The 18,966-nt window shown below is 51.3% G+C and overlaps 8 protein-coding genes across 8 annotated transcripts; 3 read left to right on the top strand and 5 right to left on the bottom strand.

Moving 5' to 3' along the window:
• Window positions 1-783: 783 nt before the first annotated feature.
• Window positions 784-2,163, bottom strand: VFPPC_08712 (prolyl aminopeptidase (secreted protein); the record flags this gene model as incomplete). Its single annotated transcript, XM_018287371.1, has 1 exon — window positions 784-2,163. The coding sequence occupies one exon, from the start codon at window positions 2,161-2,163 to the stop codon at window positions 784-786; it is 1,380 nt and encodes a 459-aa protein (XP_018144363.1).
• A 1,248-nt stretch (window positions 2,164-3,411) lies between these two features.
• On the bottom strand, window positions 3,412-4,434 carry VFPPC_08711 (osmosensor protein; the record flags this gene model as incomplete). The annotated part of the gene is made up of 2 exons (XM_018287370.1): window positions 3,412-4,236; window positions 4,291-4,434. 2 exons carry the CDS (start codon window positions 4,432-4,434, stop codon window positions 3,412-3,414), a joined length of 969 nt encoding a protein of 322 aa, XP_018144362.1.
• A 4,453-nt stretch (window positions 4,435-8,887) lies between these two features.
• On the top strand, window positions 8,888-9,816 carry VFPPC_08708 (F-box-like domain-containing protein; the record flags this gene model as incomplete). The annotated part of the gene is made up of 2 exons (XM_018287367.1): window positions 8,888-9,631; window positions 9,679-9,816. 2 exons carry the CDS (start codon window positions 8,888-8,890, stop codon window positions 9,814-9,816), a joined length of 882 nt encoding a protein of 293 aa, XP_018144359.1.
• A 1,528-nt stretch (window positions 9,817-11,344) lies between these two features.
• On the bottom strand, window positions 11,345-12,023 carry VFPPC_14460 (nuclear distribution protein; the record flags this gene model as incomplete). Its single annotated transcript, XM_018292229.1, has 2 exons — window positions 11,345-11,748; window positions 11,798-12,023. 2 exons carry the CDS (start codon window positions 12,021-12,023, stop codon window positions 11,345-11,347), a joined length of 630 nt encoding a protein of 209 aa, XP_018144358.1.
• An 813-nt stretch (window positions 12,024-12,836) lies between these two features.
• On the top strand, window positions 12,837-14,641 carry VFPPC_08706 (amino acid transporter; the record flags this gene model as incomplete). Its single annotated transcript, XM_018287366.1, has 5 exons — window positions 12,837-12,898; window positions 12,979-13,061; window positions 13,125-13,705; window positions 13,760-13,919; window positions 13,971-14,641. 5 exons carry the CDS (start codon window positions 12,837-12,839, stop codon window positions 14,639-14,641), a joined length of 1,557 nt encoding a protein of 518 aa, XP_018144357.1.
• Window positions 14,642-15,203: 562 nt separating this feature from the next.
• On the bottom strand, window positions 15,204-15,602 carry VFPPC_08705 (ribosomal protein S16; the record flags this gene model as incomplete). Its single annotated transcript, XM_018287365.1, has 2 exons — window positions 15,204-15,471; window positions 15,526-15,602. The coding sequence occupies 2 exons, from the start codon at window positions 15,600-15,602 to the stop codon at window positions 15,204-15,206; spliced, it is 345 nt and encodes a 114-aa protein (XP_018144356.1).
• A 343-nt stretch (window positions 15,603-15,945) lies between these two features.
• On the top strand, window positions 15,946-17,257 carry VFPPC_16134 (NAD(P)H-hydrate epimerase; the record flags this gene model as incomplete). Its single annotated transcript, XM_018293887.1, has 7 exons — window positions 15,946-15,957; window positions 16,056-16,164; window positions 16,218-16,283; window positions 16,335-16,429; window positions 16,713-16,809; window positions 16,866-17,094; window positions 17,155-17,257. 7 exons carry the CDS (start codon window positions 15,946-15,948, stop codon window positions 17,255-17,257), a joined length of 711 nt encoding a protein of 236 aa, XP_018144355.1.
• Window positions 17,258-17,599: 342 nt separating this feature from the next.
• VFPPC_17795 (hypothetical protein) lies at window positions 17,600-18,510 on the bottom strand (the record flags this gene model as incomplete). The annotated part of the gene is made up of 2 exons (XM_022429477.1): window positions 17,600-18,207; window positions 18,252-18,510. 2 exons carry the CDS (start codon window positions 18,508-18,510, stop codon window positions 17,600-17,602), a joined length of 867 nt encoding a protein of 288 aa, XP_022285469.1.
• Between the last annotated feature and the right edge of the window lie 456 nt (window positions 18,511-18,966).

The following is an 18,966-nucleotide window of genomic DNA, read 5'->3' as shown; positions in this document are numbered from 1 at the left end:
ATAGCTCATTGGTGTGGCGAACTAGCCTGCCACTTGTCAGGGAGCTGTTCGAAATTGTCTTGAACTGAGCCGAATGAGACATCACAAATGAAGGCAAAGCCGCAATGGGAAGTCGAGGCGGCAGTCTGCTTAGCGCTGTGCAGTTCAGCCCAACGCAGCGGAGGCAACATGACTGGTATGTTGATAGCCGGCCACTGCCGCCAGCACGGCTAGAGGCACAATCACCCACAATGTTCAGCTCCTCGACTAAGAGGATTCGTCATGCTGAGGTCTCACTTTCATGCAGCACCGAAGATGCGGGTCAATCTGTCGGGTATAGCAGTTGGCCGGGTCTTCCGGATGTATGCCGACTCTTGACCTGATGCAATGTGAGATGTGATTTCATCTTGACTTCACCACCGAGCAGTGACTCGGATGTGACTTGGCCGCGAGCCAAACGAGCTTGGCGACTGCCACCGGTATTGGAGGCTGGGACCCGGTAGAACTGAGGTGTCTGTATCTTGAGATGAAGAATTAAAGCTGGCTATCTACCACCAATCTGAGCGGAGAGAGATATTTTCATGCGGATAAGGCAAGACTGCGTTATTATCACCAGCCGCCTCGGATACCTGAATTAGATGTCACCCATATAGCAAGGTTCACATAGATAGATCATGATTATTATCATTTCATCTCTTCCGCACAGATGACCTTGTACAGCCAATATCACATTCATAAATCATCATCTCACCACCAATTTCCCGCCTCCTTCACAATATTTCTTCCAATCCTACACCTCATCCGCTACCGCAGAAACGGCTTCAAGTCCAAATCCGTAGGAGCCCTAACATACTCAATATTAAACGGCGCCCTCACAACCTTGCTACACCTCCCATCCCCCTCCGTCTCTCCTCTCCTCTCAAACCGATAATCCATCCAGCCAAGCCACTCCGCCGCCCCAGCCGTCAAACTCGGCCGATGTCCCTGCGTAGGAAACAACCTCAAATGCACCTCATTACCCACACCACACGACCTTTCCCACGCCTGAACCGTCGTCCTCCACGACACAGCCGTATCATTCTGGCCCTGGACTACAAAAACCGGCGCGGAAGTCTTTACCCCCTGCGCAGGCGCAACCATCCCCTCCCACCTCAACAGCGTGGGTATATCTCTCTTTGCGCCGGCCACGGACACAATCTCACTGGCGTTGAGGTCCAGACTCAGTCCGAGCACCGTATTCAGACATAACTGCGCCTTGATGGCTAGCTGTGTCCTGTTTCGTAGCACGGGCGATAGAATCTCCTCTTTGTACGTGGGGATGACGCGCTGCGCTGCGATGGGCAAGTATGGTAGGAAGCCGGCGCCGACGCCTTTTTCGGAAGTTGAGTTGAGGGAGTCGAGGAGCTGGTGGATGAAGAATGTGGCGGGGGCGATGGCCACGCTGCCTAGGTAGTTTGAGTGTTTGTGGGCGTGTTTGCTCTCTGCGAGTTTCCAGACTGCTCCTCCGCCTTGGGAGTGGCCGAACGAGATCCATTCTTTGGTGAAGGACGTGGGGAAGAGGGAGCGTGCTGCTTCCACGGCGTAGTATATGTCGTGTACGTGGGCTGGGAAGCTGAGATACTTGTGTGTGGTGTAGTTGTTCCCTAGGCCGGCGTAGTCTGTTGCCACGACGGCATAGCCGCGCTCCAGGACGGGCTGCCATGTAGAATAGTCGTAGAGGGCGGGACCGTTGGACGGCGCGCACCCGGGGAATATGCCAATTGTGCCGTGGGCAAACGCCGCGAGTCTGTATTTTGGTTTGTGAGGGGAAGTTTGAGGAGAGAAATGCGGCGTGTAGGGAAAGGCAATGAAGCCTGTCACCGGGACGGTGGAGTTGTCAAAGTCGAGAGATGTGTACTGGATGCGGAAGATGGTTGCGCCGCCGTCGATAGTCAGTGTTGAAGGGTCCACGGGCTGGAGTTTGAGGATCTGGCCTGGGGGTAGGGAGGAGGAGAAGTTGGCGGCGGTGGTGTAGAAGGGGTTGAGGTTGAGGCCTACGAGGGATATGTCCGCGGGGATGGTGTTGTTTAGACGGCGCTGGCAGGGGGCTGTGCAGGCGTGGGCTTCGGCGAGGGGGGTTGAGATGTTGAAGTTGGCGGCTTGGAGGGCCGTGGTTACGGGGAGGAGGAGCAGAGAGAGGAGCATTTTGATGGTGATGTGTTGGTGTACTTGGTTTGGGTGGGTGATGGCTTTTATGTGATTTTGGTGTTTAGGTGATTCTGGGGATGGACGCTGATCTACATTGATCTAGATGCTTATTTCCCGAGCCGAGGTTCTGGTTTAGACGGTATGAATTGGTATTGGGTAGTTCCGTAGTTCCCCTCGAACATCCATGACGATTGTGTCGTTGGTTACATCTCCACTATCCCCGCGCTTTTGATGAGAGGATTGTCGTTGTGAGTGGCGGCAGGGAAGGGATGGACTGTACGAGATGGGGTTGAGTTATGTCTCCACTGGAACTGAGCTAATGTTGGTGTTCGTAGTGTATGCGAATCCAAGGAAGGTTGTCGGTTGAGGGGGTCAAGTTGAGGCTTGCTTACTTACTTGGGGTTGTGAGATGAGAAATCAATACATCGCAGAGCTTGTGGGTAAATACAATCAAGATCTGAGCGTATGATGAGACTTAGGAAACACTCCGAGTTCAAGTTGCACCTCACATTACACCCATATGAATTGACTTTTCACCTTTATTGACTATGGACTGGTACCCATCACCTCAAGGCTCAATACACCAAATCACACGCGACCTCAATATACACGTGTCGCACAACCTCCTCTTTGCATGTTCCCAGTCTCGGGCCTTAATGTCATTCGGGATGCTGACGAATCCATGCCTCCATGCCAGACCACTACTAGACCCGTAGGTCATTTCATAACAGTGGCTTCCCCATCCCGTGTTCGAGAGCTACAACAATGTTGGAAAAATAAACAAGATGATAGAAAAAGTAAAAAGTAGAAAAATCAAGAAAAACCAAGGCTAATGTGGCAGAGGTGCTTTTCTGCCAGCGCCAATGTGGGGATCATCGTCCAAATGTACTCCATCCAATACATGTCCCAGTAACCCGAGTGCGTTTGCGAAAAATATAAAAAGAAGTCAAGGAAGGGGTTTGTAGAAGAGACAGAAACGACAAATTCGAAGAGCGGGAAAGTAAAATCAAGCATGAGAGATGAGATGGTCCGGAAGTCATCGCTTCGGGGCGGTCCTTGAGCGAACAGTGAAGCCGCAGCCAAGGTTTGGCAACTAATCCGCTGAGTAGTCAGGGTCTGAGCCCAACGATAGGATATATAAGGGTGTTTTTGTTTGGTGCTCTGCGTCCCGGATCATGGCCATTCTTCATCATGCTCGCTGTGCTGGAAGATTTAATGTATGTGTACGTTTTTCTCGTCGTTAGCTCATAACAGTATGAGGTAGTTGCTGGGAGCGATGCCGGTTTCGCCAGTGCCTCGTCTCCTTGCTTGCCACCAGCGTCCACTGACGTCCGATACATCCAGGATTTCGTGCTTGTTGAAGGAAATCTCGTTTGCATCTGAAGGGTTGGCCTCGTAGCTGTAGATGGCTTTGGCCTGATAAGGATACTCGGTGGGGGGCAGCACCTCTTCGTCGTTGGGCTTGCTGTTCGGTTGCAATGTGTTGTTGCCGTATGAAGGCATGCTGGGGGCTGGTGGAGCCTGAGAAGCACCGCCCACAGGCGAAGGGTTCTCGAAACCGTTGAGTTGGGCGGATGTGTACATTTGCGGTGGTTGGACCGAGTTGGACGTTTCGGGTCGGCCAGTACCACCATATCCATTCATTGCTTGGCTGTGCACTGCGGAAGAGTCCTTCGTAAGGGCAAATGAATCCAAGAACGCTCGGGGTGTTGAGGATGGTGTTGAACCAAAGTAGAAGATCCAGACAATCACCACCATGGACAAAAGAATGAAACCAGCAGCCGCGGCCTCCCTGGCACCATTCTTGGAATACACTAGCGAGTTAACCCCAGAGGTCACCAGGACCATTCCTCCAGCGAGATAGCCGGTAACGGCAACGTGGTAGGTCTGGATAGCATCGCTAGCGACGACGACGAAGACGCCGATGATGAGAAACAAGCTGTACACGACTGCCCACCAAGCGAATGGCGGAAAGTTGCCGTCGGGGTTGTCAGAGGCGGGAAGTCCCTTCTTTTGATTGGCCTGGACTTGTGCAATGACGCAGGAGATAAAGGTAATAAACCAAGCAAGCTATGTACACGTTGGTTAGCGAAATGGAGAGAGCAATTCCACACCAGCTCTAACAGTGCCGAAACATGTGCTGAGCCAATGGGCGGAAAAGGGAGGACCAACAAGAGAAATGGAAATGGTAGCCAGCGCAAAAGGGTCACCGAGAATGTTGCCCAATGACATTCGCTTTCGGCCGCCGTATTGTCGTGAGTGTTCCATTTTCACTAGTGACGGGGAATACTGCGAATTGTAGCCTGGCATGAGGGACAGCGAGGAAGTAAACCGGACGGTAGAGTAGGGCGGCTATTAAAACTCGAAAATTGAGACAAGATGAAGCCGAATCGTATCACGCAGCCGAATACAGAGCGCTGTCTGGCAGCAGTGAGCGCGCGCGCAGGGACGAGATGACAGGAAAGCTTGCGTGGATTGAAGGAGAAGAAACAAAGGCCGATTTCAGCGTGTGGCCTGATGGGATCGGTCCGGCACAGCCGCAATCGAATCGAAATAGTTTGAGGGAGTCGTGGATAAATGAGCGACGGAGCAGCGAGAGGCTCTAGTTAATTAAAATTGGCGATTCGCAGCCGTTGGAGCGAAGGGTCGGGTCGTCAAGAACCGTCGATGGTCGATCAGGCGGCGGGCTGGATGGAGCGGAAGAAGGAAGAAAGGAAAACTCTGGATGGCGAGAGAGTGAGACAAGGAGTGAGTGGCTCCGCGGCTAGGTTTGGTTTGGGGTGAGTGAGGGCGTCTCCTGCTGCTTTGTCCGTGGGAGTCTGGCTGTGTGTGGCCGGTGCTTGTGTGCGTCTGTCTTGTGCTGGTTGGCGTCAGACAGCAACAAACTATGACAGGGCGAGTGATGAGTGGGTGGCTGTATTGCCAATACGTGGAGCGAGTGGTCGGCTTTTTGGTGCCAGGCGTCAGCAAGCACAGCTCACGGACTTGACTGCTTCGGCCTTGGGCGGTCGAGTGGTGGATGGCCTTGTCTGGTCTGATTTTGCTTGGGCGAATAAATTTAGCACACAGCCCGATGGCTCGCTGCACTGGGCATTGACCGTGGCAGAGCAAGAGATTGCTGCTCAAGGTGTTTGAGTGGGTTCCTTGCTGGGCTGACAAGGCCTAATTCGCGCCACAGGATGACGGTGGAGATGGTTGGACGTTGATGGCAGGGATAAGGTTGGATTACAAGCGATGAAGCCGAGTCGGGATTATCGTAAATTATTGAGGACGGATGGGAGAATTGCTGAAGCAGGACGAACGGCGGGAGGGACAAGAGAGCAAAGCCTTGGAGGAAGAATGAGAAGGGAAAGTAAAAAGGAAGACGCCAAAACGGTGCGATGTGGGAGAGAAAGCGGCGGTAACACAATTGTTAAAGGATGGAGAAAACCGGGGTGGGAGGTCTGGTTGTGGACGAAAAGACAAGACGAGACACGAGGCCAAGCGGCACGAGGAGGCAGGGCAAGGCAAGGCAAGGCAAGAAATGTGCGTGCCAAAAGAGAATGTGATGGAGTACGGAGTACGGAGTAGTTGGCTTGACATCACCGTTGGTGCATTTGTTGCACACAAACGCGAACTTGAAGACACGCACGTCAGGGGCGATAGTCAAGTGGCGGTGCACCAGACTAGATTCATCATGTTCCAGAGCACAGAGGAGTTGGCGAGATCGATTGACTGACGCGGAAGCTGGAAGAGAGACACCGATTGATGATGCTCCGGATATACGCGAGACGAAAGGCTAGGATGCTCCGAGTCTCACTTGGCCAGCCAAGATGAAATTCTTTAGCAAGGCCTGGTTGATTGAATTGAATGGACACGGATGCGGGTGCCATGGCGTGGCATGGCATGGATTGCATGGATATGCATGGGTTCAAGTTGGCTGTGCTATCCTGGTCTTGATCCTGCTCCTCCTCCTGACCCTGGCCACCCATCTCTGCCATCTTCTCCATGTCTGTTCCTCGACGTCGTGGTGGTTGGCAACAGGGAGACAGCACAACAGCCACCAGACATGGACGCAAACTCTTTTGGCTAGCTCGAACTCGATAGCTGTCCGCATCTCGCTGCAACACAAATCACTGATTACTCCGACCAGAGTCGTGAGGAAATGTCCCCAGCACGACTCTGTGATGCAGCCAAGCAAAAGGGGCGAAGGGGGCTTTCTGCACAAAGGGGCCAACCATGCCATCCTGACCAGTCCTTTTGGGTCATTCGCCATCACTCTGATACCCAAAAAAGCACGAAAAAATTACTTTTCTGGCATTCATGCCGAAAGACGAGATGAGACGTCATTGCATCGTCAACTCGTCCTCGTCTTTGATACACTATTGATGAAAGCCACGTCTGCCTCGTTCGGATCGCACCACGTCCGTGTCGCGCCAAAACCTCAAATGCTGCTTGGTACCAACAACCAACCGAACTAGCGGCCATCCCCTGGAATGGAGGGCGAACAACAGGATTGTCCTCCGCATTGTTGGTACTGGCAGGCAGCCCACGCCTTTGAATGGAATGTGGGTGAAGCCGTGCCTTGCTCCAGACGACAAATTGGCTGGTTCTCTCATGCATGGCTTCCCTTCCCCTGCATCTCGCTGCCATTTGCCGGCCCGTCCATCTTGCACGAATCCTCCGCGAACTCAGGACATCCTGACATCTGCGGAGTACTCTATGAATATTTCTCCTGGCGTCAAATCCACCTGACGGGGCAAACACAAAGATCATCGGGGGAAGATTTGTGACAATCATGATCTGCTTTTTTTTGCCCTGAGACGCCAACTCGTTTGTGCAAAAAGGCAAATGGCTGACTGACCCCCGGGTCTTAGCTCGCAACACAAAGTCCAGCTGCGGCATGCAATCCTTTCTATTGTCACGCGCGCACCAACTATAATAATAAACCAGACGCCAATAATAGAGAGTGAGTACCACGTACCACACGATTTTAGCGATTCTCAACTTTGAACCAATCTGCCGAGTCCTCCGTACTGCATCACAGATCTCAAAAGACACAACTGACCAACCTTTTTTTTTTTTTCCAAGTCACACAGATATTTTCGAGCCCTAGAATATTAACCACATGGCCAGTGCTCGCCGAGTCTGAGATACAACGGCCGCAATGAGCAAAAAGCAGATAGCCATGGCTTGTGATAGGCTCCCCGCCTTCCGTTGATGCCGGCCATGATCCCTGCCCCGGGTCCAGGGGAAGCAGACCACAGGCATTTCAGTCGTTCAGCCTGGCGCCGCAAGCCCACCACCAAGGTGTTTCAGCAGCATGAGGGTGGATCCGTCCTACGAGATGGCATGGCTGGGCTGTCTGGTTCCTGGCGGCTTTTCTTCTGCCCACCATCTCTTGTGGTTACACAATATACATCTGATCTCTGCAAGGCTTGGTTCAAAATGGATCCGAATCCGTATGCGGTGATTTTGTACTCCTGATCAGCCTTTTTCCTGCAAGATGCGGGCGAGCCGTCAGGATAAGTGGCGGTATACGGTCAATCGGCCAACTGATAGAACAAAATGAACAAAACCGTGATATGTTTGACGGTTTAAATGCAGACCCCAAAAACAGTCTTGTGCTGGTCTCTCAGCCGCGCTGGATGGTCTTAGCCACCTCCCACTACACCGCTATCAAGGTTGCACCAGAACCAAAAGTTGAGCCGTTATTGTTTGAGCTCCAAACTCCTCAGACACCATGATAGAAGATCAAAGCGGCTAGACAATAGATAAGGCTCCAACGTCTGTTGAACCGTTTGGCGCGCTGTTTGAGGATATGGCAGTTCGCGCCTCGGAGTTTGGCCATGGCCGACGATCAGGTCAGATGATCCGGAGTGCCTTGAAACAACGAGAAGTTTTCAGGCTAGGCGTCCACCGTCACGATGTAGAGAAGGGCTACTCTGTAGCATTCCTCTTCATAACGATCCAAGTTTGCCACCGATCCATTCGAGGGCTGGTGAAATTTGGCGTCGTTTGACTGATGGATACCAACAGACTCCGACAAAGTTGAACATATTGCTCACTTTGCAAAATGCCTTCTTAGTGGTGCACCGAATGAAGGAGAAAGGACAACGAAGGATCGTGATGCGTTGGCAAATCGACCTCAACACTCATGATTCTTCATGCCCATGGCTCCAATAAATGATCCACCCGGGTCGCTTGAAACGACGCTTGTGATGAGCAGTAGTGGGTTTGTGCTTTGAAACGGCGGCCATTTGAAACCCTGGCCATTCTCCAGTTGACGGGTCCATCTTTCCGTTGCGAACGACAGTTGATTCTGCTGAGATCTTTCTAATTCAATGCGGCTCAGCGATGGGTGAGGTGAGTCAATCCAGCGCTGGTGGGCGAAGACCGCTGATGGAGAGTGTGTCGTGATTGGCTGATCAATTAACCGACCAAGAACACTTCCAAGTCAACGAGCATGCTATTCAACAACACTTGTCACCTCTTAGGCTCGTCGTTGTAGATTCAATCAGTTTCCTTGCCTTGTTCACCATAATGTACCGTTGTAAATTTAGGCTTGTGTCGCTGCGCCAGCCGAAGGTCGGTATTTCCCAAGCAAGACTAGCTCTCATTGATATTTGACCAACTTGGCCACAACTCAACACCAAAACGAACAACACAGACGGTAACTTATAAGTAGATGTAATTACACTTGATCCGATGAGTATTGGTGATTACAGCAAATCTTTGCACCATGGCTACACCCGCCACGTCAGCAACCCACAGAGCACTGCTGCTGCCAGAGATTCTGACCAACATCTTCGAACACATCATCTCCGAGACGTACTACCTCGAGGAGGAATTCGATGAAGATGCCGCATATGAAGAAATGTGTGGCGGAAGCACTACATTCGGGGAATCCCTAGAAAGAACACGCCGTGGCAGCATCACACTCTGCCACCCGTTCACCGATTCAATCACCCCCAACAATCCGTGTCCAGAACCACAACCACTCCAACCAACAGACGAAGATGTAGAAAAAGCTCCTGAATATAACACAAACAACCTCCCCCAAGCAGGCTACACCCAAAATGGCGTCCTCCGCCGCTGCACACTCGTCTGCAAAACATGGTTCCACGCCGCCTCCCCCATCCTCTGGTCCAACGACACATTCGCCTACTACTTCTCCCGCACCGGAAACTCCCACCTCTTATCTCGCATACAACCGCACCGTCGACAATACTACATCAACTTCTTACCAAGAATCCCATTACGACTTGCCAGCCAAAGCAACCACGACGAAGTGAACGCCGCACTGGAGGGCTGCGTCTTTCCGCAGGAGAGAATCACGCTGTACATGGATTTCGGAGAGGTGTTTGTGCCGACGATTGCGGCGCCGGGCGTGAAGATTGTGGAGCTTGATCCGCATTATGAGGATGAGCCGGTGACGTATTTTGTTAGGAGGAGGGAGTGGGATGGGATATTGGGGCAGGTTGCGGTACGTGGGCTCCTTGATTTGGGTTAGATGGCGGCTAATTTGTCTAGGAGGCGTTTCCGGGGGCGGAAGTGGTGAGGTTTTTGGATGAGACGAGGATGTATCCTGGGAGTTTGGAGAGGTTTAGGGGGAGGATGGGGATGTTGAGGGAGTTGGAGTGTTCGAGGGTTATTGTTGAGGGGGACTAGGTGTGAGTGTTTGGGTGGGTTGGAGATTGCGGTTTGAAATGTCGGCATGGCTGGTGAGTTGGTGCTGGATGAATGTCATTCTAAGTACTTATGAGTATGCTATAGGAGAGTGTTACGTGCCCGGGCAGTATACTGACAAGGTAGGTAATAGTAGAGTATACACCCGCAAAACTGCAAGACCTTCATCTTGACACATCACATCCTGTACATTCATGCATGATCGGCACGACGTGTCCAGAGATTCGGACACAGAAATAATCCTAATCGCCGCTTCAGCAAGCAAGAATGCGGTCAAAGGTCAACAAGACCTAACACAAGAAGTTCTTGTCTCACCTATCGAGGTTCTCATGACTATATTTCGTCCCTTGAATCGCCGAAACGCTTGTACAATGGCCCAGTCAAAGACGTAAGCACTTCCGATTTGGAACATCAATTTGGAATTGCCTGATATAAAGTTTATTCCCCGGCACGTTTCCCGTCATGTCTTGGCGAACGTGACTGCCGTTGTGTAGCTGAAACGCGGAGATGGCCTGTGCCGGGACGTTTTGAAACGGTTGCAGTGCGACCTGTGACCACGGATTTGAGGTTTTGGCTTTGTTGGTTTGCGATTCGGTAGTCGTTGAGTTGTTTGTCTCTTCGCTTGGTTGTGGTTTAGTTGCTTTTGTGAGTTAGTTGTGCTGGATTGAGATGCCATGCTGCGTACACGCAACTGTGAAATTACTGAGTTTGAGTAAATGGTTCTGATTACAACCCACTACTTTGGTTAGAAGCTCTGGCTTGATATGGCTAGTTGAAGTATTCAATACATGCCATGGCTCCGTTGGCAATTACCTTTGAGTCTGGGAAGGGTGACGATTGTATGGTGAGTGTTGTATACCATTTGAATGTGCGAAGGTACAGGCGAGGTCGCAAACTGGGATATGACTTGGTAGTAGGCAATCAATAATCTACTACAAACTTAGGGGGTACATACTTCCCCTTTATCTTACAATTAAAGACAAGTATTATTGACCTTTGCTTGGTACCTCTGTTGCGCTGTCAGATAGAAAAAGATATAGGCAGAAGATGTCTAGGCCCTGTCGGGTAAATATTTTGCCTGCACCTTCGCACAGTCAAGCGAATTGGGTATTTTCGGGATCCAGGCTGTCGTGCTTGATGGCTTGAGACCTTAGCGGACGGCATAGATGCCCAAACGGACAAGGGTGTATTCATACGAAGAACAGTGTTCCTAACGTGACTCCATGGATGGGCATGACTGAGTGCAATCATGCCACCCATGCCATTGCTGGCGAACGTGGTTAATGGATCCAACAAACCGATGAGGTCTCATTGCGATGTACTGCCGTCAACTCGCCGCTTTCAAGATCCAAGGTTGCTTTATTCTCTTCTCAAATATACAGGGTATCATAAGTATCTTACAAGCTCACCTTTAGCTTTCCTAGTGTCGAGCACTATGCCGCTCGCATTTCCTACCCAATGCGTGCCATATCATAAAAATAATCTGTTAAAGATGGCCTCTTCCTTTAACTTAAACTTGTTTCGCGTCTTCAATTGCCCTTTCCCTTTGCCTGATCTTCTTCTCCACCCTTTCCACCCGCGTCTCAACATCTGCAAGAGACTGAGAGTTGTCGAGCACACCGTTCTCGTACCATGCTCGGATGACCGCCTCGCTCCTCCGCCGTAAATCAGAAATCTCGGCCGATTGCGCCATTTGCGTTGCCTCCATGGCCTTCATTTTGTCCGTCAGGCCGATAAGGGTTGCGCTCTCGGCCGGATCTGGCACCACGCTGTCTTGAATGGCTGTGAGGGAGGACAGTGCCGAGGAAAAGGCAGAAGCCTGTGATATTACTATAGATTGGATTGCATCGGTGGGAAGTTGAGATGGCGGTTCGGATGCCTTGGGGCTGTGGAAGAAGTCTGGATTGGATTTGTCTGCACGTGTGTTAGACATGCGTCAAGGGGAGCTTTAAAGGGCACGCACAGATGTTGAGAAGTTCACTGTAGACGCGGAAATGTGATACCATCATGGAAAAGCGTCTCTCCAGGTCCCTCATATTTTGTACAGCGGAATCTTGGTGTACGGGTGGATGTGACGCCGTCGGGCCATAGAGGAGATGCTCTATACGGAGGAGTCGCGATTCGAGGAGAGAGATTGTGGTGAGGGTTGTTTGATCGAGGGGATTGTCCATGTCGATGGCGACTGGCATGGGGCCAGCGACAGTGAAAACTTCAGGTTGAATATTCAGAGGCTAATTGAGAATGATCTTGTCGATAGACCGGTTCTGGACTGCACATGTGACTTTGCAAGACAATTGTAGATGCTGGCTGTTTCATCTGGAGCGCGGTTGCGTGTCTGAATGCTGAATGCGTGTCTGCTGTTTGGCGCCCTGTGACCAAAGGTCCAGTGCACCGAGCCTCAGCAATGGCAGACGCTGATTGGCTGCGGTTGGCACCGGACCAAGTATCCGGGGTGGCTCCGCTGGCGTCTGGTGTTATCTCCTGCCAAAAGCCCAGCCAAGTGCGGCAAAGGCCTGGCATGAGTGGACATCGGAGGTGACATCCATGGATTGGAACCAACTTGCCTTGACATTGAAGACTGGAGCCAACGACAACGCCCAGCCGGCACCAACCAAATCTAGACTGGTGCATCTGCCGTGACCACATAGACGTCAATTCCGGCTGGCTGGCTGACGGCCATTTTCCCTTAATCCAACCCTCAACGCAAACGAGCCGCGCCGGCCGATTCTTCTCCGACGACTCGACGACGTGTGCCAGTCTGAGAAATTCAGACTATTCATTCGTTTCTCACGCGGCACCCACTGCTTTGCGCACTCGCGAGCGCGCTTCCGACAGTGCACCCGGGACGGTGCTAGGAGGAGGACGGAAAAAGTGGCTTGCCGGTCAGTCATCATCCGGCCAGGTGACTTCGACGAAGACAAAGACGACCAGACATCAACGACGACGACTGAAACGCACACAGCACCTGGTGCTGGGTGTTGTTGGCGCGGTATCAGCCTGCTATGCCCAACTATTCCACCATTTCGGATGGTAACTCTGCCAGAACTCGAAGCGACATGCCAAGGTGCGAATCTACTCCGGAGATCGACATGCCAGACAACAAGTCTTTCTGGGCGATGGCAGTTGCTAATTACTTCGCGGTAGAACACGACGACGCGGCGGCAAAGATGGCGGCCACAACGGGCAGGCCTCGACGATTAGCAGCATTGTCAATCTGCTGAATACAAGTTCGTAACCCCCTCCTAATCAACCCGCTTCTCAACGCCGAATCTAATCCGTCGCGCTCTTAGTTGTCGGCGCTGGCACCCTGGCGATGCCCTCAGTGCTGTCCCACATGGGAATTATGCTTGGTGTGCTACTAGTAATATGGTCTGGTTTGACTGCCGCCTTCGGTCTCTACCTACAGTCAAAATGCGCCCGGTATCTCGAACGCGGAACTGCATCCTTCTTCGCCCTTTCGCAAATCACCTACTCACAAGCCTCGGTCGTGTTTGACGCCGCCATTGCTATTAAGTGCTTTGGAGTAGGCGTCTCGTACATGATTATCATCGGAGACTTGATGCCTGGTGTTATGCTCGGGTTCAACAGAAACGCCGATCAGATCCCGTACCTTGTGGACCGTCATTTCTGGATCACGGCATTTATGCTTCTCGTTATTCCTCTCAGTTTCCTTCGACGACTTGATTCGCTCAAGTACACTAGTCTTGTTGCGTTGGTTTCCATCGGATACCTTATTGTTTTGGTCATCTACCACTTTGCGGTTGACCCTCACGCTGATCCTGGCAACATTCGAGTCATTAAATGGGCTGGCGCTGTGGAAACACTGAGTGCTCTACCCATTGTTGTCTTTGCTTATACTTGTCACCAGAATGTTAGTACATGTGTGATGAGACTGCTGTATTCGCAAGTTGCTGACCAATAGTAGATGTTTTCCATTGTTAATGAAATCAAGGACAATTCCCCGTCGAGCATGGTGCGGGTTGTTGTCTCAAGTATTGGCTCAGCTGCCAGTATTTATATCGTGGTTGCTGTGACCGGATACATCACCTTTGGCAATGATATTGTAGGCAATATTGTCCTCATGTGTAAGTGCTCTTCATCACAGCTCCCAGTCGCTTTATGCTAATCCTCATCAGACCCAACTGGCGTGGCATCCACCATTGGCAAGGCGGCCATTGTTATTTTAGTCTTATTCTCCATTCCGCTGCAGGTTCATCCTTGTCGTGCCTCCTTGGATGCCGTCCTGAGATGGCGGCCGAGCCGCTCCCAATCCAATAATGGCCGCACCTCGTCCCCGGTTGTGACCGCCGCAACGGCACCCCGCGGTGACCATAGTGTCGCCCCCATGTCTGATACTCGCTTCGCACTTCTTACCACCCTCATTTTAACACTAGCATATTTCACCGCCCTGTCAGTGAGCAGTCTGGATCGTGTGCTTGCGTTTGTCGGAAGCACAGGTTCGACATCGATCAGTTTCATCTTACCAGGTCTCTTCTACTATAAAATAAGCGACCCCGAAAGCTCATATCACCAGCGGCTTATGAAGGAGGACGACGATATGGAAGACTCCGGCTCGTCCGACATTGAGGACTCTGCACCGCTCGCTGAGAGCAGCGCCAGCGCCCTCGGCAGCACATCAGAAACAGGAAGTCGCAGCCCGTGGCGCTGGCGAAGAAAATGGCGATGGGATTTGGAACATCTTGACCATGGCTTGGTTAGGAAGCTTGCCCTCGCCCTGTCTATTTATGGCATGGTGGTCATGGTTGTATGCTTGTTCATGAACATCTTTTTTGCAGCGTCTCATTAGAGCCGGGCGCTGGACTACCCAGAAGAGGAGGACAGATGACGAGCGATTTTATACCGTACTTATGAGCATGCGGGGCACACGGTTCGGAGAGGATTGAAAATAGATATCTTTCTTTGTTTTTTTCTCAATGATTGGAGATGATAGTCTTCTTTGGGTGAGCATTGGCTGCAAGCAAGCCATTGGGACGTTTTGAATGCCAAGGTTTTTGGTTTATGGTTGGGTCGTTAGAGGGCCTAAGACCCCATAGGCATGAGGCAGGCGACATTGTTATTATTATTTCTTTACGTCTTTACAATCATTGCATCCTAGCCAATTGGACCAGATCAACTACGCTTTACTTGGGTTCGGTGACAGCAAGCTTCACGTTCACCAATATTGCCACCTCATTGAATCCCACAACACAAACACCCATCTGACCCATGATATTTCCCACAAGACAATGCTATTCAAAATCCAAGCCAACGCCTTAAATGCTAGACACTCGTATCATACACTGCGTCCATCACGCGACCGTCTATTAAACATGCCCATGCATCCATCCATCCACACAAGAATCCCCGGCTCATCGAATATTCACCTTCTCCGCATCAACCGTCTCATTCTTCTCACTAGGTTTCGGCCCAAACTCCTTCTTCGGCAAAATCCCAACCATCGACAACAGTCGCCAAGCCGTATCTGTCGGCTGCGCACCCACACCTATCCAGTACTTGGCCCGATGCGTATCCAGCTTGATATCCTTGTGCAGTTTCCCCGAATTGTCGTACGGATCAGGCTTCGGCACGGGATCGTAGGTACCCAGCACCTCGAGCGGACGAGAGTTGCGTGCCGTGCTGTAATTTTCGCTGGTTAGCAAGGCACGAAAAGGGGCGTCAATTCATGCGTACCGAGCGTGCGCGACGACGATATTGTAGAACGGGGAGTTTCGGCGCCCGAAACGCGCGAGTCGGATCTTGACGACCATGGCGGAATTCGTTGACGCTGGTCAGGTTGTTTGAATGGCTGGTTGGAGCGCATCGCAGAGTTTCGATTGAGAGGTTGCTCTGGGGTGGATTTTTGGCCCGGAATTCTGGTTTTGCCGTGCCGACCAATGAGGTGTGGCGGTGGCTCTTGCGCCGAAAGCTACTGAGGTTGGGTAGCTCCCATCCCATCCTTGGTGATGTCAGTCGAACGACTTGGCTGAGGACTTCCGTCATAACTACTTCTCTCACTGAATCAGCATTTTGGACACGCAAGGCTGCTTCACTGAGCTTCTCCATCTGTAATCTATCATTTTTCAACACACTCGACATTTTTGAAGATCCAATATGACACTCAAGGTAGCAGGATCCCACTATTCTAGGCTCATTTCATGGAGGCGATGGGTTGGCTTGGGGCAGCACACGAGGAACATTTCGAGCTGATGACATTTTTACAGACTTTGGGCGCCAAGGCCGCTGCGGCTTTGGACCAGGAACTTATGAGCACTTGTGCTTTTTCTATTGATCAGCTTATGGAACTGGCTGGTTTATCCGTTTCGCAAGCCAGTGAGTCTTGAACACTGCTTGATCGTTGTTTCGGGATGTTGACCCTTTTCTAGTTTATCGAGTTCATCCACTTAACAAGGGCCGACGAGTTCTTGTCGCATGTGGTCCTGGAAATAACGGTGAGTGAAACCTGCCCTCTTCCTCAACTGCCTAGAGCTGACAACCAGCAGGCGGCGATGGGCTCGTGGCCGCTCGACATCTCTTCTACTATGGGTATCAACCTACCATTTTCTACCCAAAACGGAGCAAAAATGAGTTGTATCATGTGAGTAATCTTTGGTAGTTGCATACTGTTTCAAGTGAGTTCCAAAATATGGAAAACCAGCACGTTCACTGTGCCCCCGATATTTGTTTTGTAAACCCTTTTGCATTTCGTTTTTCTCTCTCTATACCGTCTATCCCCGGTCCCATATCTAAAATAATGTGCTGGCAAGATGGGATCGTTTGGCCTAGTATTACCCCGTCGCCATGTGGTATTTATTCGTATATTGGAGGAGTGGAGATAACCCGGTGGACCATGACAATGCTGACACTTATCGTTTTCGTAGCGTCTGGCTAAACAGCTCGAAGACCTCCAGGTTCCTTTCGTCGATGATTTCCAATCAGCACTAAACTCAACGGATCATGTTGTCGATGCAATTTTCGGTTCGGTATTCGCTCTGTCTATTGTCGTAATGTCGTGCTAACCCGTTCAAACGTAGGTTTCAGCTTCTCTGGTGAAGTCCGCGAGCCGTTCCCCAAGGTCATCCAAGCGCTAGAAGAAACAAAAATCCCAATCACCTCAGTTGACGCCCCTTCGTCATGGAACATTGAAGATGGTCCTCCAAAGTCAGGATTAGGCAGTGCGTTCATGCCAACGGCACTTGTTAGTCTGACGGCGCCGAAGCCTTTGGTGAAGTACTTCAAGGGACGACATTTCGTTGGCGGCCGGTACGTACAGTGGCAACTTGCTTGACAGTACAATGGAAGATTTGCTTATACATCCACCAGCTTCGTCTCGCCATCCATCGCAAAGAAATATGACTTTGAGGTGCCAGAGTATCCTGGTGTGGACCAAGTTGTCGAAGTGCCCACAACGAATGAAAAGCTTTGAGTTTGCAGTAAGAAGCTTTGATAACAAGATTAAAATTGCTAATCATAAACGTTCGTTATTTCTTGGTAGTCGTTCTTCGGTTGCTTTAAAAACACCGTGTTGTCGAATTTGAATCCTAGGCGTTACATTACTCTGCAACCACCTCGGAGGCTGTTTGGACAGACTGGACTTGGACATTGGCCGTCGCGCATATCATCTCGAACGGTGATCAGACCGTTGGGACAAGCCAACAACGGCGGATGGAAAAGATGACAGAACGCAACATAGACAAGATACTCTTTCCCGCAAACTGGGCATTCAGCCGTATTCTCCCTGCACATTTATCGTGGCTGGAGATTCCCTTCACCACCTGTCGGAGCTTGTAGTAGGTGATATCGTATCATGGATGAAGTCGGCTCCGAGTGGCCTTGACATGAAGTCGAGAGCTTCAAAGAGAAAGAAGAGAGTGACAGGAAATTGCCCGCATCCACAGTGTGGTTGACTGACTTCTAGTAAAGTGAGTATGGAGAAGAAGACGAGCCGTTCGGACCTGACTGATATATGCGCGGAGGCATCGGGCAGGGGAGAGAGCCTTCCGCACGGAACAAAAAACACCAACCGTTGCCACCTTCCGGGCCCAGGCCGGAGCTGTTTGGTAAACGAATGGGGGTATAGAGGAGTTGAGAGGCTCAAGCAGTCAACCAGTCTACGGGCACACTGTATGAACAGTGACCTTGCCCCCAGGACGACTGGGAAAGACTCTGATGTGGGAAGCTCGCAAAACTCCCAGAGGCAAAAGAACAACAAGAGAGGTGAAGCCGAGCCATTTTGACCTGATAAAACTCGTGCACCACCCGCATTTCGCGGTGCTGGACAAGCAACATCTGATCCAGGTCGAATTGGGCACGCAACTTGAAGCACCGGAGCAAATGCTCCCTGGTCGATGTGATAGGCCGAGTGGCAAAGCGGCGCTTACGGGAAAGCTACCAGGTCCGCTTTTCTAGAACACCAAAGCCCTTTTCTCCCCTCCGTTCTGTGCTCGAGAATGGCAAGCTGGCCGATGGGGGAAACGGCGCAAAGCAACGGCCCGGAAAGAAAACTGGCTCCTCGACTTCGAAATTGCACTGGGTGGGTGTTTTGGGGGGGCAAATTGTGGCCAAATTGATCGCCAGACTTGTTGAGCCACGCCCTGATCGACACGATGGGCGGACTGTGTGGGCGGTTTTGCCACAACTTGTGGCTGGGTAACTTACGCAACACAACGAAAGCACCATGGAAAAATCAAGCAATTGCCCATGATTGGAATCGGCAATTAAGAAGTTTATCAATCAATAGGGCTAAAGGCAGATCGCTTCGTATCAACCTGCGACATGGGATTCAACTCTGGCCCGCACAGCCACCAGCCTTCTTCGCGTGACTTCCGCTGGCAACTAGTAAACTAATCAGAGCTGTTACCCGCCGCCCGCAATCCTCTCTTCAACAAGACCCATCTCCGCTTCAGATGGCAATATGGCAGCGGGCAGTGGGCAAAGTGGCACTACGGGGCGCTCAGCCGTGGCGGCCGAAGTCCCTTGGAAAAGGGTCCAAAGCAAGCTTGTCCACAGTCAACAAATGCGGTTGGAATATCCACTGGCCCTGGAATGGGGTCGTGAAGGCTGGCAACTGGGCAGTGAAGCAGTCAAGCAGTTGAGACAGTCGATGCAGCCTCCGCTCAAGGCAATGGCTTGGCC

This window comes from Pochonia chlamydosporia, chromosome 4 (assembly GCF_001653235.2).
Source record: "Pochonia chlamydosporia 170 chromosome 4, whole genome shotgun sequence".
Classification (NCBI taxonomy): Eukaryota; Fungi; Ascomycota; class Sordariomycetes; order Hypocreales; family Clavicipitaceae; genus Pochonia; species Pochonia chlamydosporia.
The sequence above is the reverse complement of the archived record's forward strand: the minus strand, read 5'-3'. Positions and strand labels throughout refer to the sequence as shown.